Source organism: Bos indicus, chromosome 27 (assembly GCF_029378745.1).
Source record: "Bos indicus isolate NIAB-ARS_2022 breed Sahiwal x Tharparkar chromosome 27, NIAB-ARS_B.indTharparkar_mat_pri_1.0, whole genome shotgun sequence".
In the NCBI taxonomy this organism is placed as follows: Eukaryota; Metazoa; Chordata; class Mammalia; order Artiodactyla; family Bovidae; genus Bos; species Bos indicus.
Genome location: NC_091786.1, coordinates 20,184,810 through 20,206,532, shown reverse-complemented (window position 1 = coordinate 20,206,532; position 21,723 = coordinate 20,184,810). Strand labels below are relative to the sequence as shown.

Here is a 21,723-nt window from a genome sequence, read left to right as displayed (position 1 = left end):
GCAGATGGTGACTGTACCCATGAAATTAAAAGACACTTACTCCTTGGAAGAAAAGCTATGACAAACCTAGACAGCATATTCAAAAGCAGAGACATTACTTTGCCAGCAAAGGTCTGTCTAGCCAAAGCTATGGTTTTTCCAGTAGTCATGTATGGATGTGAGAATTGTACTATAAAGAAAGCTGAGCACTGAAGAATTGATGCTTTTGAACTGTGGTGTTGAGAGAAGACTCTTGAGAGTCCCTTGGACTGCAAGGAGATCCAACCAGTCAATCCTAAAGGAAATCAGCTCTGAATATTCACTGAAAAGACTGATGCTGAAGCTGAAACTCCAATACTTTGGCCACCTGATATGAAGAGCTGACTCATTTGAAAAGACCCTGACGCTGGGAAAGATTGAAGGCGGGAGGAGAAGGGAACGATAGAGGATGAGATGGTTGGATGGCATCACCAACTCGATGGACGTGAGTTTGAGCAGGCTCCGGGAGTTGGTGATGAATAGGAAAGCCTGATGTGCTGCAGTCCATGGGTCACAAAGAGTCGGACATGAATGAGCAATTGAACTGAACTGAACTGAATACTTTATTGGGTTATTATTAGTAGTTGCTTTAATTTTGTTCCCATCCCTTAATCTTCTCCAGACTTAATTTTTAAATGTTTTATAAATGAAGGCAGTAGTTTTATAAACTTTGTCCCAGATAATGCCTTCTCAGCTTTTCTTTCTATTAAATTCAGGTAACATTTAAGTTCTTCCAAAAAATTTAATGCCAGTGTAATGGGAATAAACTACCCAAACTACATCATTTTAAAACTTGTTTATCCTTTTCAATAATAATTTCAACAGTCAGAAACAAAAGCCACATGGTAACTTGAACAGTTAAGACTCAGTATAAAGAAATATTAACCATTTACGGGGATTAGCTACTAAGAAGGAATCAGGATTATAAAGAATACCCTTGGGCTAAGAGAGGGTACCCAAGGAAGGAACAAAGTTGGAAGGGCAGCAGCAGTGGCCTCCCTTGGTTGGGAATCAGGCCTCGTTGGAAGAGGTGTGTTCACTGCTAGAGTTTGTCCAAGTTGCTGGGCCGAGGCTGGCATAGAAAGAACCACAAGCTGGGACTGGCAGCCTGCAAGCCTTCTGCTGGGGTACCCCTGGGCCAGTGTTGGCAGACAGGGAATCCTGGACTGGAAATGCCTGCCCCCACCCCCCCCCAACCCCCAGCTGGGATGCATACAGGCCAAGGTTAGTTGGGCCGGGAATCTCAAGTTGTTACTAGCAAGCAGGGATCCACCACCCTCACCCCCCCACTGGGGTACAGGTAGGTTGAGGAGTCAAGACTGATTTTATTTAATGTTTTTTGTTTGGTTGTTTATAAATTATCCAAAAGAGAGGGAACATAGTTAAATCTCCAAATATTCAAGTTCTTCCAGAGAGTAAATTGCCAACTTGATGGGAATGGCCTATAAAAGAACATTTTTAAGAACTATATATGTGAATAAAGGACAAGGCAGGTGGGTTGCTTTGTGGTTGGTGTTCTGGACTGAATGGTCTGTATCTCCCCAAAATTCATATGCTGAAGCCCTAACCCCTCAATTAGGGCTGTATTAGGAAGTGAGACCTCCAAGGGAGTAATTAAGGTTAAATGAGGTCAGGAGAGTGGACTCCTGATCTTATAGGACTAGTGTAAGCAGAGGCACCAGAGAGCTTGCCGTCTCTCTCTGTGCCCACACCCTGCAGAAGGGCCATGTGGGGATGTAGAAAGAACGTGGCAATCTACAAACCAGAGAGATCATACCACCTCAGTCCTGGCACCTTGATCTTGGACTTGTAGCTTCCAGAACTGTGACAAAGTAAATTCTGTCGCTAAGCCATCCAGTCTCTGCTATTTTGTTATAGCTGCAGGTAAATTCAAGGTGACTTATTTAAGGAAAATAGCTGACTATTAATGGTATGGCGTGTTTGTTTCTTTCAGTTGTAACCTAGAAAAACTGTTTGGAGTGATTATGTAATCAGGCCCCAAAGACAATGGCTCTCTGCATAGCCAGAGGTTTTGTCATTGAGGGTCAGCCATCACTCTCAAGAAATCAGTAGAATATGTGGTATTGCATAATACCACATATGCAATATGCACATATTGCATAATCTAGATGTTTGGAGCTGAGTCAGGATGATTGAGAGAAAGGTAGTAGCACATGAAGCAGATGGGAGCCACAAGGAAATGTCAGGCAATTGGAATTGTTTGGTCACCATGGATGTATTTAGAGAACTCCCAACTTAAAGTGACAGGGAAGTACTGAGCTGGCAAATATATGCGTGGATCTGAGATGTCAAAGACCATTTCTGGACCCTGCTGATTAACACATAGGATACTCTGCATAAACTGATTTTATTGACCAGAGGAGATGGGAGTCTTCTCATTTAATTTTCATGTAATGTTTACACTTTGTGGTTAACGTTCGCTGTTTAGTCGCTCAGTCGTGTCTGATTCTTTGTTACCCCATGGACTGTAGCTGCCAAGCTCCTCTGTCCATGAGATTCTACAGCCAAGAATGCTGGGGTGGGTTGCCATTTCCTTTTCCAGGGAATCTCCCAAATCCAGGGATCGAACCTGGGTCTCCTGCATTGCAGGTGGATTCTTTACGAACTGAGCCACTGGGGAAGCCAGCAGAGTTAGTCTTAATTTGTCCATTTTACAGTGAAAATGCTAAAGTTTAGAAATCTCTTTTTCCCAAGCTTACCTAATTAGGAAGTATTGAAACTGGCGTTTGAACATAGGCCTGGAGGATTGTAAAATCGGTGCCCTTGTATTTCAGTGTACCAAGTTGTGTAATGTGGAAGAACACTCAGTTGAGTGTCCTGAAACCTGAGTTTTGGTCTCAGACTCATTTGCTGCCTGAGTGGCCCTGATTAAGTCCTCTCTAGATGCTGGGCTAAGCTAACTCTTTTGTAAAGTGGAGCTAATATATATTCTGTTTGCTTTATAAGAAATAATGCACCATTCCACAATTTTTTCTGTCTATACACATATGTCTATGTATGCATGTGTATATGTGTATGTATTTATGTGATATATAAATGATTTATGTTTAAGAATGAGCTTTTTTTGATTTTAGCTTTTTATTTTTTACCCATTCTTCCGTAATTTGCTTTTTCTCACTCTGCTATGTGTCTTGTGGCTCTTACCATAAAACCACTTCTAGATCTACCTAATTGAATCCTTTTTAAATGACCACAGACCACTCTAGTGATGTGCCATAATTTATTTAACCATTGCTCTACTGATGGGAATTTTGATTGTTTCTATTTTTCCACTGTTAACTGTGCTACAGTGAATATCCAGGGTTCTTTGTACATGCAAATGTTAAGTTGCTGGGTCCATAGCTATTATATTTTGATAGAAACTATCAATTTGTTCTTTAAAACGGTTATACTAATATATACTTTTGCCAGCAATAAGTAATGGGCTTCCAGTGTCCCCTTTCACTTTGTCAAATTTGTTTTCCAAATTTGAGTATGAAAAATGATTTACCATGATTGTTATAATTTCTACTTCTCTGATTGTTAGTGAGGTGGAGAATTTTTTGTTTGTTTATAGTTTCCTGGGGATTGCCCATTAATATCCTTTGCCAACTTTTATTTTTTATTGACTGATTTTTAGAATATGCCGAAATATTAAATCCTTTTTCTACTTTATAGGTCACAAATGCTTTTCTGCACTCAGTGCTGTTAAAAATGTATTTTACAGGCCTGTAAACTAAACACATATCATTTCCTTTTTAGCAAAAATGTGACCATACTGTACGTATTGTTCTTGCCTTTTAAACTGATATTATATTGAGATATCAATATATTATAGGTCTCTTCTTATATTTGGATGCTCTTCCAAACTATGGATAGGTCATAATTCAAGTTTAATGTTTATTCATTTTCAGTTTTTTTTTTTTTAAAAATCAGACTTTGATAGAGGTTTGTCTGTTTTATTACATCTTTTCAAATGCCACTTTTTGTGTTTACTGTTTTATTGGGGGACTTTATTTCTGCTTTTATCTTTATTGTCTATTCCCTTCTATTTTCATCAAATTTATCTTATCCTCTTTTTTAACTTCCTGAGTTCTTATCCTCTTTTTTAGTTTCTATGTAAATAAACCCTTAGTTCATTAATTTTAAATTCTTAATTTTTCTTACAGGAAATGCATAGATGAATTTTTTTATGTCAGTAATGGCATTGACCAAATTATACAGAGGGCTCTTTGTAAATTCCTAAGTGTCATTTATTTTCAAAAAGCTTATAATCTCAGTTTTTCTTTCTTTTTTTAATCCAATCAATATTTAATAGTGTATCTTAAATTTTCTGAAGTGGCCTTTTTTCTTTTAGTCTTTTTAGCATTTTCCCATGTGCATCAGGGAATAAGCCTTGAAAGAATTTGTTTTTTAAAATGGAACATATCTAACTTTTAAATAGACAATAATGCTATAGTGCATATTAGCTGTGTATGTACTAGCAGCTTAAAGAAAAAACTACCAACATATGTACCTTCTCTTGTCATGATCCTCTCTTCCCCAAAGAGATAACCATTTTATCATTCCCATAAGTTTCCATAGTTTTATTGCAAATGGATGTATCTCTGAATAGTATACACTTATTTTGCAACTATAAAACATTTTATATAAACAGTACCTACCTTTTTATAATTTGTCTTTTAAGTTAATGTTTAAGAAGTGTATCCATCTAGACACATGTACTTCTAGTTTATTTTCACTCCTGTATAATCCTCTACTATATGAATATTTCATTAAACCTGTATAACTTTCACAGTTTTATCTTACTGATGTTTTCATGATGACTAATAAAGTTTATATATTCTCTGTTTACTGAAATCAAAGTTAATAAGCACCTTCTTTGTTTATTATTCAGATCCTTTTTCTTGTTTCTCCACTTGATGTATCCATTTCTAGTAAAGAAGTATTGACATCTCAGCCATGATTGTGAGTTGATCAGATTGCATTCTTTTAACAATTTTTTTACCATATAATTTTAAGCTGTTTTGTTCATGTGTATAGTACCTTCTTGGTGAATCTTTCTTTGTCCCATTTAACACTTTTGGTTCTTAATTCTGTGTATTTTCAAACACTCTTCGTATTGTTTTATTCTTGTAAGGAACATTTAATAGTTTTTTTTTAAAAACACAATATGAGAGTTTCTCATTTTAATGGAGGAGTTTAACCCAATCTTGCTTATTATAATTGTGGACATGTTTGCATGAGTTTTTGCTGTATTATGTATATGTGTTATTATCTCTTTCCCCTTATCACCTGGCATTAGATTGCTCTTTCTTCCTATATCATTTCTCTTCCTCTAGTGGTTTGAAAGTTATACATCCTATTTCCAGTCTCCAAGTGGTTACATATCACTTTAACAAACTGTATATATTTTAATACATACATCTAAAACTTGATATAAATTGGTATAAGAAAATTTACCATTCCAAAAAAAGACACATCATTGAACATGTTTTCCTCTTATCACTTTCCCCACTCCTGTTAGTATCAGGTAATTATTGGTGTTTTAATCAGTTCAGTTCAGTTCAGTTGCTCAGTCGTGTCCGACTCTTTGCGACCCCATGAATCGCAGCACGCCAGGCCTCCCTGTCCATCACCAACTCCCGGAGTTTACCCAAACTCATGTCCATCGAGCCGGTGATGCCATTTAACCATCTCATCCTCTGTCGTCCCCTTTTCCCCTGCCCCCAATCCCTCCCAGCATCAGGGTCTTTTCCATTGGGTCAACTCTTTGCATGAAGTGGCTAAAGTATTGGAGTTTCAGCTTCGGCCTCAGTCCTTCCAATGAACACCCAGGACTGATCTCCTTTAGAATGGACTTGTTATCCCTTGGCAGTCCAAGGGACTCTCAAGACTCTTCTCCAACACAACAGTTCAAAAGCATCAATTCTTCGGCACGCAGCTTTCTTCACAGTCCAACTCTCACATCCATACATGACCACTGGAAGAACCATAGCCTTGACTAGATGGACCTTTGTTGGCAAACTAATATCTCTGCTTTTTAATATGCTATCTAGGTTGGTCATAACTTTCCTTCCAAGGAGTAAGCGTCTTTTAATTTCATGGCTGCAGTCACCGTCTGCAGTGATTTTGGAGACCAAAAATATAAAGTCTGGCACTGTTTCCACTGTTTCCCCATCTATTTCCCATGAAGTGATGGGACCAGAAGCCATGATCTTCTTTTTCTGAATGTTGAGCTTTAAGCCAACTTTTTCACTCTCCTCTTTCACTTTCAACAAGAGGCTTTTTAGTTCCTCTTCACTTTCTGCCATAAGGGTGGTGTCATGTGCATATCTGAGGTTATTGATATTTCTCCTGGCAATCATGATTCCACCTTGTGCTTCTTCCAGCCCAACGTTTCTCATGATGTACTCTGCATAGAAGTTAAATAAGCAGGGTGACAGTCTACAGCCTTGACGTACTCCTTTTCCTATTTGGAACCAGTCTGTTGTTCCATGTCCAGTTCTAACTGTTGCTTCTTGACCTGCATATAGGTTTCTCAAGAGGCAGGTCAGGTGGTCTGGTATTCCCATCTCTTTCAGAATTTTCCACAGTTTCTTGTGATCCACACAGTCAAAGGCTTTGGCATAGTCAAGAAAGCAGAAATAGATGTTTTTCTGGAACTCTCTTGCTTTTTCCATGATCCAGCGGATGTTGGCAATTTGATCTCTGGTTCCTCTGCCTTTTCTAAAACCAGCTTGAACATCTGGAAGTTCACGGTTCATGTATTGCTGAAGCCTGGCTTGGAGAATTTTGAGCATTACTTTACTAGCATTTGAGATGAGTGCAATTGTGTGGTAGTTTGAGCATTCAAAGAAAGGCATTGCCTTTCTTTAGGATTGGAATGAAAACTGACCTTTTCCAGTCCTGTGGCCACTGCTGAGTTTTCCAAATTTGCTGGCATATTGAGTTCAGCACTTCCACAGCATCATCTTTCAGGATGTGAAATAGCTCCACTGGAATTCCATCACCTCCACTAGCTTTGTTCATAGTGATGCTTTCTAAGGCCCACTTGACTTCACATTCCAGGATGTCTGGCTGTAGGTCAGTGATCACCCCATCGTGATTATCTTGGTCGTGAAGATCTTTTTTGTACAGTTCTTCTATGTATTCTTGTCACCTCTTCTTAATATCTTCTGCTTCTGTTAGGTCCATACCATTTCTGTCCTTTATCGAGCCTATCTTTGCATGAAATGTTCCCTTGGTATCTCTAATTTTCCTGAAGAGATCTCTAGTCTTTCCCATTCTGTTGTTTTCCTTTATTTGCTTGCATTGATCACTGAGGAAGGAAAAGAGAGTTATCAACTGGGTTTTTTAATAGTATGTTTTAACTTTTACGGGAATCCTTATTTAACAATTACAGTAAGTTTTACAACCATTTTCAGTCATTCATTTATTCAGCAAATATTTGAGAGCTTGCTCAAAGCCAGAAACTCTTCTAGGCACTGGGGAAGCAAAAGTGTACCACTCAGACAAAAATTCCTGCCTTCATGGAATTTATATTATCACAGAATGCTGGAGATGGAAATTTTGGATTTGTCAGTATATTTATAATCTGTAAAGCCTAGATGAGATGATTAAGGAAGTAAGTATAGATTCAAAAAAGAGAGGAAGTCCAAGGACTGGCCTAGGGCAGTATCAACAAAAGTACCAAAAAGGAACTGCCTGGGTAATAGGAGGGAAATGAGGAATGGGTGGACTTAGACAGGAAAAATTGTTGCAAGGAAAAGAGAGTTATCAACTGGGTCAGATGCTGTAAGTTGAATTGACTGAGAATTGGCCTCTGGATTTAGCAACATGGAGGTCATCAGTGACCTTGACCAGCAGTATTAGTGGAGTGGTGAAGGGGAGAACTTGCTGAAACAGAGGAAATCTGCTGTGACAAGCTGGATGGAGAGGTGGGTCGGAAAGCTTCCAAATGGGAGAAATGTGTGTGCGCTGAAGGGAAGCACTCAGTGGGAGTGGAAGAGGTGAAAACAGTGAGGTAGGAAAGGCAGGGGAGGTCACTGCTGGAGCAAGGCCCTAGGAAGAGGCTAGGTGTACATATCAAAGTACTGTGATTACTAACACCTCAGAGATACGTTCGCCTACCGTCCTATCAAATAATGAGATGATATATGTGAAGGTACTTTGTAAACTTATAAAGAATCCTGTAATGTAAGCTAATGTAACAGTGCAAGTGGAGACTTTAAAATAATTGGTCAGTTACTTTTTTTTCCCAATGTGATCTCAGCCAGGGAAGTGCTTCTTGACTGATCTTTAGTTGTATATATTTCCAAATGGACATATTTACCAAGCATCAAAACATTTCCCTTAGAGGACTTTGGGATTTTCCCACACTGAGAACTTGATGTTTAACCTTTCGACCACCCAACAAGCAAAGAAAATGTTACCCCTTTTATCTTCTTAGAAGCTTTTAAATCAGCCTGAAGCCATTTGAGAAAGCCAAATGTAATACTTCCATGAACATCATTTTAGCTAGAATAAAAATAGATGTGAATAGAATCTCATGCACATCTCATAAGATTCTTGCCCAGAAAATATAAAATAAAGATATAAATTCAAATGATATTTGCTTTTTAATGTTTTATAAAAATGTTGGTACATTTGCCAATATATGGTAGGGCCTCATACCAAATGATCACCATCCAACATGAAATTAAATGCATGTTTTAATCATTCTTTACTTTAAAAAATTAGTACTGATTTGATTTCATAAAACATTTTAAAAATAAACTACCAAGCATGAGTAATTGAAATAATTTTACTCAGTACAAATGGTTTTTATTTTTCCTTCTTCCATCCTTTCTTCTCGGGTCTCCATTTCTCAGCTGCTAAAAGGTAATGCATTTTACGGTGTTTAGATAATTGATATAATTGTTTCAAGTTATCTTTTTAGGTTATTATCAGCTTGTAGGCATCAGTTTCTCTAATTGTTAAGTAGTGAATCCTTTATCTGGCGTTTAATCTTACCTCCTTGGGAAAACCACACCTTACTACAGAGTAAATTTTCAAATTGCTGACCTGATGTAACATGAGCCGGTGCCTTGGCAGTGAACCTTCGCTTTCTGTTATTCACAGGAAGGATAATGATGTGGCCTGAAGGCCTTCGTTTCAGTACCTTAAGAAGTAACATCCAAGTACTAGTTGCAAAGGTCTGAGCTTGGAAATTCCAGAGGAAATAATTGCATTGACACAGTATTTTTTAATTTCTTTTGGGAAGATGAGGTAATTAAAAATGTAACTTTTATCATTTCTATTGTTTCTTAAACCACTTGTCTTACTTATGTTGGCATGACTTAGAGGATCCACAGTTACCTGAAAATGATCATTATTTATTTTTATGACTAAATTATAGCTGTTATTTTACAGGTGTGTTTGAAAATTTTATTTCCATGTATATATATACAGACACATGTATATGTTCTATTTTTGTAAGTAACAACACTGAGATTATAGAACTCAAATGTAGAATGTTTTGTAATTTCTCAGTAAAATAAAAGATAGCATTTTTTTTAGAGCTAGAAGAAGATTCCCTAAACATTTTCAGCAAACTTGAAAAGAATGTTAAGCAAATCCCATGAAATAATTTCCTAAAATGTGTAAAATGCAATTTCCCAGCAGCTGTAAAATGAAAAGGCAGTTTTGAAAAAAATTCAGTTTATACAATTTTTAAAGGTTACACTCCATTTACTGTTACAGCAAAATATTGGCTGTGTTCCTTGTGTTGTGTTGCATTGTGCATCCTTGTAACCTGTCTTACATCCAAGAGTTTGTATCTCACACTCCAGCACCTCTCTACTGTGCCTCCCTTCCCTCTCCCTACTGTTAACCACTAGTTAGTACTCTATATCTGTGAGTCTGCTGCTTTTTTGTTATAGTCAAGTCATCCTAAATTGCACCAAAACTCAGTGTACTCCCAAAGTATCAATGGAATTTTAAAAACAGAACCTCATAGATTAATTTCAAATCTCACATAGAAGAAAAGATTGCATATCAGTCAGCAAAAATATTTTTAAAAGCTTGACAGTCATATGGAGTCTTGCTTTACCTAAAGTCAAAAACATGATCAAAAGCTATACCAATTAAAGCATTATGGTATTTGAGTATGAAGAGACAAATCAGTCAGTGGAAGTGAACAGAAAGTATAAAAACTGACCCAAGTATTGATTTTCTGTTTTGCTCTATCCCATCAGATCCTCCAGCCAGATGAGCCCAGTCCTACCAGCTAATGATAACTAGAATGCTCTAGGATCAGGCCAGTTTACTGTGATGGCATGAGAAAATTGTTTTTTGCTTACTACCAATCTATGGTTCATTTGAGCAATGCCAACTTCATGGCAAAAAGATGGGGGAAAAGTGAAAACAGTGACAGATTTTATTTTCTAGGGCTCCAAAATCACTGCAGATGGTGACTGCAGCCATGAAATTAAAAGACATTTGCTCTTTGGAAGAAAAGCTATGACAAACCTAGACAGAGTAATTAAAAGCAGAGACATCACTTTGCCAACAAAGGTCCGTCTAGTCAAAGCTATGGTTTTTCCAGTAGTCATGTACAGATGTGAGCTGGACCATAAGGAAGGCTGAATGACAAATAATTGTTGCTTTCAAATTGTGGTGCTGGAGAAGACTCTTGAGAGTCCCTTGGACTGCAAGGAGATCCAACCAGTCAATCCTAAAGGAAATCAACCCTGAATATTCATTGGAAGGACTGAGCTGAAGCTGAAGCTCCAATACTTTCATTACCTGATGCCAAGAACTGACTCACTGGAAAAGAACCTGATGCTGGGAAAGATTGAGGGCAGGAGAAGAAGGAGGTGGCAGAGGATGAGATGGTTGGATTGCATCACCGACTCAATGGACATTAGTTTGGAGCAAGCTCCAGGAGATGGTGAAGGACAGGAAACCCTGTCATGCTGCAGTCCAGGAGGTGGCAAAGAGTTGGACACAACTTAGTGACTGAACAACAACAATGTGTATTATTACACCATGTGATTTATCACACTAAATTGAGCAGAGGCAATGGAGGGACCCACACAACTGCAGTAGCTGGAGGCCCTTTTAAGCACTCAGGCTCTGGTTATCTTTTTTATATGTAAATTATATTCTTCCCCTTTAGGATATATATATGTATATGCCATATATATGTATACCAAATATGTGTGTGTGTGTGTGTGTGTATATATATATCCCTTTTAGGGATAGAAATATATATTTATAAATATATGTATTTGTGGCACAAACCGTTCCCAAACTCCTCCCCACACCTCCTTTTAAGGTGATAAATAGACCAGTAGGCACCTAGTGCCATTATCAAAAATGACGGGTACTTCTGCTAAGGCAACTAGAGGTAGAACTCATACATACAGTGATGTTTTAATGAAAACCTTTAACTTCTGAAACTGCTTCTTGTGTTCAAAGAATACAAATTGTTCCACAGTTCCACGTGTTTTTTTCTTTCTTTCTCTCATAGAATAGAGGCGAAAACCACAGGCCATGACTAAAATTTTAGGGAAGTAGTGATTGCTTAAACAAACGTAGTAGCAGTGGGTGGATGTGAGAAATCAGAGGGAGAACAACAGGCTTTGTTAATTGATTGTTGGTAGAAGTTAAGGAAAAGGAGGATTTGTCAGCATTAGTTCATAGGTAGATCAAATTGCCAGCTGCAGCAGGCAGGCAGGCTTGGTGTGCTGGGACCAGGCCTAAGGAGGGATAGTTTGATGAGAAAGCAGCAGGCACCTCATGAGCAGTAGTGGCAGCACCAGGTAAGGGCGGAAGTCACACATAAAGTTCATGTTAGGTTATAGGAAATAGGCAAAAATTGTGGTTCTGGGTGTTAGATTGAAGCATGACTTCAGATTATGGTGCAGAAGCAGTGAGTGCCCCACATCAAGCGGTCCTTTAGGAAATTCACTGGAGATGAGTCATGGTTGATGGGGGCCACCTCAACCCAAGGAAATGGCTTAGCGAGAAGAAAACAGGAGAATAAACTATGGTCACAGACAAGATTGGTTCCCCTGCCCAGAGAGGAAGAAAAAGCCCCTGAGATACAGATGTAGAAGCAGACTTAAGATGGTAGATGGATCCCTGAGGAGTATTCAGGGAAATTATTGCTTATTATTGACACTGAGTGATTGAGTGACTCCTTACCTATGTGCACTTTAGTCACTCAGTCGTGTCTGACTCTTGCGACCCCATAGACTGTAACCTGCCAGGCTCCTCTGTCCGTGGGATTCTCCAGGCAAGAATACCAGAGTGGGTTGCCATTTCCTTCTCCAGGGGATCTTCCCAACCCAGGGATTGAACCCAGGTCTCCTGCATTGCTGTCAGACTTTACCAACTGAGCTATGAGGGAAGCCCTCCTTACCCATGGTAGAGCCCAAATAACTTCCCAATATATGGATTATCTGACTTTGCTATTAATATACTGCTGAGCTATCTTATCTCTGTTACCAGGTTGCTTTGTCTTTCTAAAGTACCATTTTCTTTCTGTCATTACTTCACTTAAGAATCTCCTAAGGCCATTTTTGTTTTCTGTCAGATTAAATCCCGGTCCTTTAGTCTTTCACTCAGAAATTGTTACCAGTTTACCTACACTTTTCCATGAATGCAAAACTTTTGTTGCAAGAAGATGATTTCCACCTTCACATATGCTGTGTAAACCTAGAATGCTCATATCTCTTCCTGACATTAAAATTCATATGTTGTTCTTCCTGTGCTTAGTTGCTCAGTCATGTCCAACTCTTTGGAACCCCATGGACTGTAGCCTGCCAGGGCTTCTCTGTCCAAGGGATTCTCCAGCCAAGAATACTGACGTGGGTTGCTATGCTCTCCAAGTGATCTTCCCAATCCAGGGATCAAATCCTGGTCTCCCACATCGCAGGCAAACTCTTTACCGTCTGAGCCACCAGGGAAGTCTTCTTACTAACCTCAGTCTATTGTGCTTTTCTTCTGTTTACTCTGACTTTCTTTTCCATGTTTGTACCTTTTGTCCCTCCAACTAGCATTTTGTCCACCTATATAGATCATATATTCTTTAAGGGCTGAGACTAGATTCTACCTGTTGTACAGGCCATTTTAAAAAGGCATTTAAAAATTTTTTTATTTGACTATTTCCATTATGTTTTTAAAAGTCTTAGTCTTCAGAGTAGTAGAAAAGATTAATAATTTGCCTGGTTTTTTTTTAATAAGGTGTAACTTAGAAATATAAAATGTATTTTCCTTACTGAAAGTTCTTATTGTCTGTTTTGATACAACTTCTCAAAATAGTGGATGTTTAAATAATTTTAAGTTTGTACACAGTTTGGAATGACTTAGAAGAGGCAATAAGGAGATTAAGTTTGTCATCCTAAAGAAGAATTTTTTTCTGATATAAAATGTTTTGTGTGAAATGTGTGAAGGTATAATTTTATATTGTTGATAGCCATGTAAATTGCCATAAGCTTCCTGGAAGTATCTCGATAATGTGTATGAAATGACTGTTTGACCAATAAGTTTACTCCCAGGAATTAATCCCAAGGAACTATTTATAGATACATCTAAATATTTTCACGGCAGGCCATTATGTTAATAACATTGTTTTATAGTAGTGAAGTACTATGAATTACCTAAATATTCAACCATGTGGAATTCATTAATTTAGTTAGGCAACAAACATTTACTATGTAATATTGCATTGTTACTAAAACTAGACTAGTGCCATGGAAAAATGATATATTAATTAGTAAAAAGAATCAGATAACCAGACAGTTTAGTATAACCCTGATTTTTTGGCAAAAAATTCATAAACAATTACAAGTTTTTAAATTCTGTCTTCTGAATTATATACAGTAGCTATGCATTGCTTTTGGAATCAGGAAGAAAAATATTAACAGTTTTGTTACAGTTCAAAGAAAATAAATAATAGAAATTGTTTATCTATCTACCAGGAAAGATTTTAAAAATTAAGGAAAACAAAAGAGATTCCCTTCTCCCCATACACACACACTCCTCATTCTGCTTATCTTAACTTTGGGTAGAATTCAGAGTGATCATTGGTGGTAACTCTACCCTAGTGATCTAGAGTTAGCGACTTTAGCACAAACCTAAACTCTGCTGTTAAATGGTTCCTTAGTTGTTGCCATGAACAGCTTGTCAGGGTTTCCCTTTCTTCTTTTAGAAGATTAATAGACTACAGTAAAAAGAGTTCTAATTAAATAAGTAGGCCTATATAGAGAGTACGTAGTAGGCATTCAGCAAGTGTTGGTGTTCCTTCTGAAGAAACTACTAGCTCAGAAATTTAACGTTCCCCGAGACTGAAACTAAAGAAAGAAATCACGAGTTCAAAGAGCCAGTGTAAAGTCTTCAGAATCTGAATGATATTCATAGTAGGATCTTCTGAGTGTTAATTCATTTTATTCATGTGGATATTTGTTTATGATTATGTATTTTCACCTTTTTTCTTTTGCTCTGTTAATTCCCTCTCAACGTAATTGAAGACATGTATCTTCTAGAAGGAAGTGTCGCTTCACACAGTCCAGACTTACTTGCTTTCTTAACTTCAGGTTGCTGTTGGCAGAACAGAAGTCGAAGACCTGGACCTCTATGCTACATCTCGGGAAAGGCGATTTCGTTTGTTTGCTTCTATAGAATGTGAAGGGCAGTTGTTCATGACTCCATATGATTTTATTTTGGCTGTTACAACAGATGAGCCCAAAAGTAAGTATATTTCTCAAGTTTATCTCAACAATGTTATAACATTTTTTCTTATCTCTATTTTTTAAAATTGTGGAGCAGTGTAAGTTTTTCAGAACAACTAACCAAGTAATGTAATACTTCAAAAGATATGATGTTGTGATACTATGTATCAAAAGATACAATGACTAATACTTCTTATAAACCCCTACTGGTATCTTTTCTTTTCAGAAATTTCATTTGTTCCCTCTTTCTCAGTACATCAGACTAAACACCCACCTTATTTTTAATATTCTTGATAAAGGTTCTTATTCTGCCAAATCAGTTCTTATATCCAGCCTGGACAGAAGAACTCAGAGAACTGGCTTTGCAGTTAGACTTGGACAAGAATTCTTCCTGTGTCTTTTCTGAATATGTCATGGTTCCTACAGTGTAAATGTAGATTGATTGTTTCTCACTTTTCCATGTGTTAAGGCAGTGGTTCTCAAACTTTTGGGCATTATGTACATTCTTACAAAGTCACTTTAATGTCTGACTTAATAGAAGACATCTGGTCACTTTAATGTCTGACTTAATAGAAGACATCTGGATTCTTATATCTGTCTTTGTGTTCAATTTGTTGCAGTGTTTGTTTTCAGAAAGTATCGACAAATGAACAAAATCTGCCTAACAGATATTGAAGGAGGAAAAGGGAAGGGTATTACAAAAGCCTTTTCAAATAATCATAGATATTCTTCTTTGGTATTATATCAATACTTGGCTGCTGGTAGTTTCTTAAAGTTTAGTTGCAATGTGGACTCTGACATTTTTGTCATCTGTTTTGTTAAAATCCATTGGCCTACATTGCATATTTGAATGGCTCTTTTTTCTTTACATTAATATAATTTTGTACTATCAGCTAGAAAATATTGATTCATTAAATTACATCGATCTGTCAAATATTGCCATATTTCACTGTACAATGTTTTTTAAAAAATCACATTCACTAATACCATCAGAATCTTATCAGAAAAGTCTTTGCTTGTTGGAAAGCTGTCAAATGCATGGTGTATACAAGCTTTCCAAAATTTTCATTTTCACTTGAAATCTCAGATGTTATTATTGACAACAAATATTGTCAGGTGTTTTCTTTAAGCAAGAAACTCAGATTAACAGTAGTTTATTTTTTATATTTAATTAATTTATTTTTTATTTTGTATTGGGGTATAACTGATTCACAATGTTGTGATGGGGTGGATAGTAAAGGGCCTCAGCCATACATATACATGTACCCATTCTCCCCCAAACTCCCCTCCCAACCAGGCTGACATATAACATTGAACAGAGTTCCATGTGTTATACATAGGACCTTGTTGATTATCCATTTTAAATAGAACAACAGTGTGTATAGGCAACCATAAGTTCATTCCCTAAGTCTGTGAGTCTCTTTTTGTTTTGTAAGTAGTTCATTTGTATCATTTCTTTTTAGATTCCACATATAAGAGATGTCATATGTCATATGATATTTTTCCTTCTTTGTCAACATCAGTTAATTTCTAATCAGTACTTCTAAGCTGTAATTAAGAATGATAACTAAAGATCAAGATATTTGTAAAAACTTTTTTTTAAAGTATAGGACTTTAAAAATAAATATTTACCTCTAAAAAGAAAATATGCTTCAGAGATGGAATATTAAATCATATACATACCAAAGTAGCCTATTAAAATTAGACAGACTTGTGTTTAGACCTTGGCATTTTTTTATGAGCTTTGAGAACCTGAGTAAGTTATTTAGTCTTCTGTTTCTTCATTTATAAAAGTGAAAGTAACAAAGTCTTAGGAAGTTTTTTGAGGATTGAATGATATCAGTTATGTTTAGTGTAATACCAATATACAGTAGGCACTTAATACGCTTTGCTAGGTGTCATTGTTATCATCATCATTATCACTTGAATTCAGAACCATTATTTTTTAAAATCCTTAATTTTATGGCAACATTAACAGGAAAATGCTATGCCATGTAAACATTTGCTTAATAATTATAATTCAAATAAATGTTAATTGAGATATACATCAGATCACTGATTATAACTTTATGTTTGAAATCAAGAAAATTTATTTTACCTACTTATATAGAACCTAAAAGGTAAATTTTCCATCTAGAGCTAAAATAAGTAATTATTTTCATGTAGCTTCAAGTACTTTTTAAAGAATTTATTGTTTAAAAAGTTCAGACTTAAAAGTATTAAAAATATAATGAACATCAACCTATAGCCTAAGAAATAAAATATGTCCAAAAGAATGAAGTTTCTTTTTACCTTATATATGCAGTAACTTCATTTGAAATAAAGAATTTAGAAAATCAGAGAATCCTTTGAAGAACAATCTTAATGGCTCTTTAGTTTTATTTTTTAAAAAGCCAGTAATACTGAACATGATGACATATCCGGCAGAATGAATATGTCTTTTGTGAATAATTTACCCTGGAAATCTCATAAACCCTACAAAACTCAAGAGTGTCTAACTTCCTCTTCTGATAAATACCTTCTGAACATTGCATAAGAGCATATGCATGTACTTTTGTACCATTTACTTTTCTTCCTTTCTTACTGCTATATTTCAAAAGCAACAGAATAATAAAATTATTTACATTGTTATGTTCACTATGTAAATGAAGATGTCTACGCAGTGAATGTATAAAGTATTATAATTAAGGTTAAATGCTGAAGTCTACCTTATAGACCTGTGATTTTAATCACTTGATTACAGGGTTCCATATTAACTATCTTAGGTAAAGAAAGGATGTTGTTACTGCATAGAGAAGAAAACTATCTTCATAGGAATCAGTTTGCTAAATTTTAGAATATAGTTCTTCCCTCGTGATCTTAAAATGACTTATTACATTGCTTAAAAGAGAGAAAAGTACATAGCAAAAACTGCCTATCTTATAATCTTGAATTTGATATATTATTTATATTAACTATGGTTAATTATATAAAAAAACCCACATGACCATGGAGAAAAAATATTACTTGTCATTATTGTGCTGTAGCTGAAATAGTTAATATTTACTAGTTGCTAACACAGCTGTATTATAGGACTTAATCACATTCAAACCTGGAGATAATTCTTGGACAGGCATTATATATTCACAGTGTTCAAATCTGAGCAAAGAAACAGCACTGTTGACTGCACTTATTTTAATATTATAAGACTTATAGTGTTTGAGGTCTTCAGGGATGTGAGGAGAAATCAGAAAGAGAAAGTGACCTCCAGTATTTTATTCAACTGTAACATTCTTAGAGAAGAGTGGAGAACAGGCCAAGTCTTTCTAGAACATCACCTGTTCTCTCCTTCATTTCTTTTTATCTTTGCCCTGTCCTTCCCATTCACTGTAGAGAAACCCAACCTTCAAATTGTAATCAGAGATATTAATACAGCAGAGATCACGGGTAACACCTTAAAATTATAATTTCTCTATTATTTTATATTCTAAAAACATTTAATGAATATCATTATTTGTGTTTTAAGCCCATAGGATATTTAACTTGGAGTAAGTTAATTTACTTTTTAAATCTAGAAATCTCCAAAGTGAGATGATGATTATGGAAAATATGTTTTCTACTCCACTGATATTATTATGAATAGTTTATAGTACATGAGACCAATACAAAATGTATAACATACATAGGTCCACATCTTGAGGTTAAAAAAAACTTTGCCTTTTAGATATAAAAGTCAGTGTCATGAGTTATGATGTAGATGGTTACTGGATTTTTATATACATTACATGAAGTATTTATTATCCACTTTTTTATGTTTGTTTTTTATAGTTGCTAAAACATGGAAGTCACTTTCCAAGCAGGTAAGTTAAAGCTCTTGCTATACATAGGCATGCACACAATTAAATATGTGTGTGTGTATATATATATATATACACACACATATATATATGTTTATGATGCATACATTGTGATATGTACATGTATAAATATACATAAAGCTAAACTCAAAGGAGATTATTGGCAAATTTTGCTAAATTAAATATTAAAAATGTTGGCACACAAAAGACAGTGTCAACAATGTTAAAAGAGGTATGACATGTGGGAGAATATGCTTGCAACCTATGAACAGAAAAGGCTAAGTATCTTATAATTATATAGAAGTCCTGTAAATCAACATAAAAAAGATAATAAGAAAATAATGGATGGACATAGCCAGAGAGGCCAATAAATGTATGTATTCAGGGATATGCAAACCTCACCAGTAATCAGGGATATGCAAATTAAACCAATTATATGATACTGTTTTACACCCATCAAGTAGTCAGCTTCCAGAAATCTAACAATACCAGTAATTATCAAGGATAGAAAGGAGGAACCAGGTGAGAATGTAGGTTGGTATTTTCTCTTTTGAGAGAAATTTGGCAATATCTTATGCATATCAAAAATTCTACTTCTAGATATAAGAGAAACATTTGCATGCTTATACCAGGAGTCCTGAAAAAATCAGAAACAATATAAATGTCAATTAGTAGAAGATTAATAAAAGAATGTGAAGTAGGCATATGAAGGACAAATGAAGAAGAGCTAAAATGAATAATACATAAGACCTATGTTTATCAACATGAATAGGCCTAAAAACATAGGGTTGAATAAAGCAGCACATTGTAAAATAATATAAACTGATTTTTCTTAACATGCAAAGACCTTTTCAGGGCATCCATAAAGTCAAGACTGTCTTCATAATGAACGGAGAAGTTGCTTGTTCTGTTACTCTCATTCTCTCACAAGGGTACAGTGGCGTTTTCTAGAGGCTTCATGATGAGTGATGACATCATCACTCTGAGAGATAATAGAATATGTGCTTATGTATTTTTATGTTTTAAAAATATATCATTTCTTGGGAATATATCGTTTCCCTGGTGGCACAGTGCTTAGGGTGCTTCCTTGGTAGTTCAGTTGGTAAAGAATCCACCTGCAATGCAGGAGACCTGGGTTTGATCCCTGGGTCAGGAAGATTCCCTGGAGGAGGAAATGGCAACCCACTCTAATATTCTTGCCTGGGAAATCCAATGGACAGATGAGCCTGACAGGCTAAATCCATGGGGTCACAAAGAGTCGAACACGACTTAGTGACTAAACTCCCACCACCACAGTGGTTACGACTCAGCACTTTCACTGCTGAGGTCGCAGTTCAATCCCTGGTCAGGAAACTAAGATTCCACAAGCTATGGGGTGTGACCAATAAGAAAAGTATCATTTCTATTTCCACATGCATTAAATATAATTAAATATAATTCACATAAGCAATATCTCTTCTGGGTTCACAGGTTTTAAGAATATAAAAAGTTACTCAGAACTGCTCTGTAGCCATTAAAATGAAAATGAAGAATGTTTGGCAGGAAAATATGATCATGCTTACAAAACTTTACATAGAAAATTATTCAATATTTGCAACAAGAATGACAAAAAATAAATAGATAAAGAATGAAATTAAAATGAGATTAAATAAAAATTTTAATTATGGTTAATCCCTGGATCACAATCTGTTTTTATTTTCTGCACTTCCTAATTTTCCTATAACATATATATTAAGTATTTACTTAAAAAATTGTACTCAAGAAAATTGTATAAATCCTTTAAAAGGCATCTGTCAGTTCAGTTCAGTTCAGTTGCTCAGTCGTGTCCGACTCTTTACGACCCCATGAATTGCAGCATGCCAGGCCTCCCTGTCCATCACCAACTCCCAGAGTTCACTCAGACTCACGTCCATCAAGTCGGTGATGCCATCCAGCCATCTCATCCTCTGTCGTCCCCTTCTCCTCCTGTCCCCAATCCCTCCCAGCATCAGGGTCTTTTCCAATGAGTCAACTCTTCGCATGAGATGGCCAAAGTATTGGAGTTTCAGCTTTAGCATCATTCCTTCCAAAGAACACCCAGGACTGATCTCCTTTGGAATGGACTGGTTGGGTCTCCTTGCAGTCCAAGGGACTCTCAAGAGTCTTCTCCAACACCACAGTTCAAAAGCATCAATTCTTCGGCGCTCAGCTTTCTTCACAGTCCAACTCTCACATCCATACATGACTACTGGAGAAACCATAGCCTTGACTAGACGGACCTTTGTTGGCAAAGTAATGTCTCTGCTTTTTAATATGCTATCTAGGTTGGTCATGGAACAACAGACTGGTTCAAATTGGAAAAAGAGTACGTCAAGGCTGTATATTGTCACCCTGTTTATTTAACTTATATGCAGAGTACATTATGAGAAACGCTGGGCTGGAAGAAGCACAACCTGGAATCCAGATGGCCGGTAGAAATATCAATAACCTCAGATATGCAGATGACACCACCCTTATGGCAGAAAGTGAAGAGGAACTAAAAAGCTTCTTGATGAAAGTGAAAGAGGAGAGTGAAAAAGTTGGCTTAAAGCTCAACATTCAGAAAACGAAGATCATGGCATCTGGTCCCATCACTTCATGGCAACTAGATGGGGAAACAGTGGAAACAGTGTCAGACTATTTTTCTGGGCTCCAAAATCACTGCAGATGGTGACTGCAGCCATGAAATTAAAAGATGCTTACTCCTTGGAAGGAAAGTTATGACCAACCTAGATAGCATATTCAAAAGCAGAGACATTACTTTGCCAACAAAGGTCTGTAATTCTAGGTAAATGAATTCAATCCAGCAAATATTTATTTAGTCCCTACTTGCAGTACTGCAATTTAATTCTGATACTCACCATCCAGAGTTAGCATCAGACCCCACAGATTTAAGGACCCAATCCCCCAAAAGATTGCCCCCATTTCAGATGCCAGCTGCTTTTCAAGGGATCCCAGACCACCCACACTTCTGACCAAGTGGCTACAAATTCAGATAGTTCCCACAACTTCCCTCAAGTTAAATAATTTGTTAGACCGACTCATAGAACTCAGAAACATTCTGTACTTCGATTTCCAATTTATAATTATCATTATAAGGGAACAAATCAAGGCCAGCCAAATGGAGAGAC

General features: G+C 36.4%; 1 protein-coding gene across 5 annotated transcripts in view; it reads left to right on the top strand.

The window, feature by feature from the left end:
• MICU3 (mitochondrial calcium uptake family member 3) overlaps positions 1-21,723 on the top strand; it is a 78,554-nt gene that overhangs the window by 13,126 nt on the left and 43,705 nt on the right. For 4 of the 5 annotated variants that reach the window (XM_070781763.1, XM_019953475.2, XM_070781764.1 and 1 more), the window contains exons 2-3: positions 14,604-14,757; positions 18,546-18,577. In XM_070781763.1, coding sequence (XP_070637864.1) covers positions 14,604-14,757; positions 18,546-18,577 — 186 coding nt within the window. Of the gene's footprint in view, positions 1-9,145; positions 9,289-14,603; positions 14,758-18,545; positions 18,578-21,723 lie in introns of those variants that run through there. The other variant, XM_070781766.1, reaches the window with a different exon arrangement.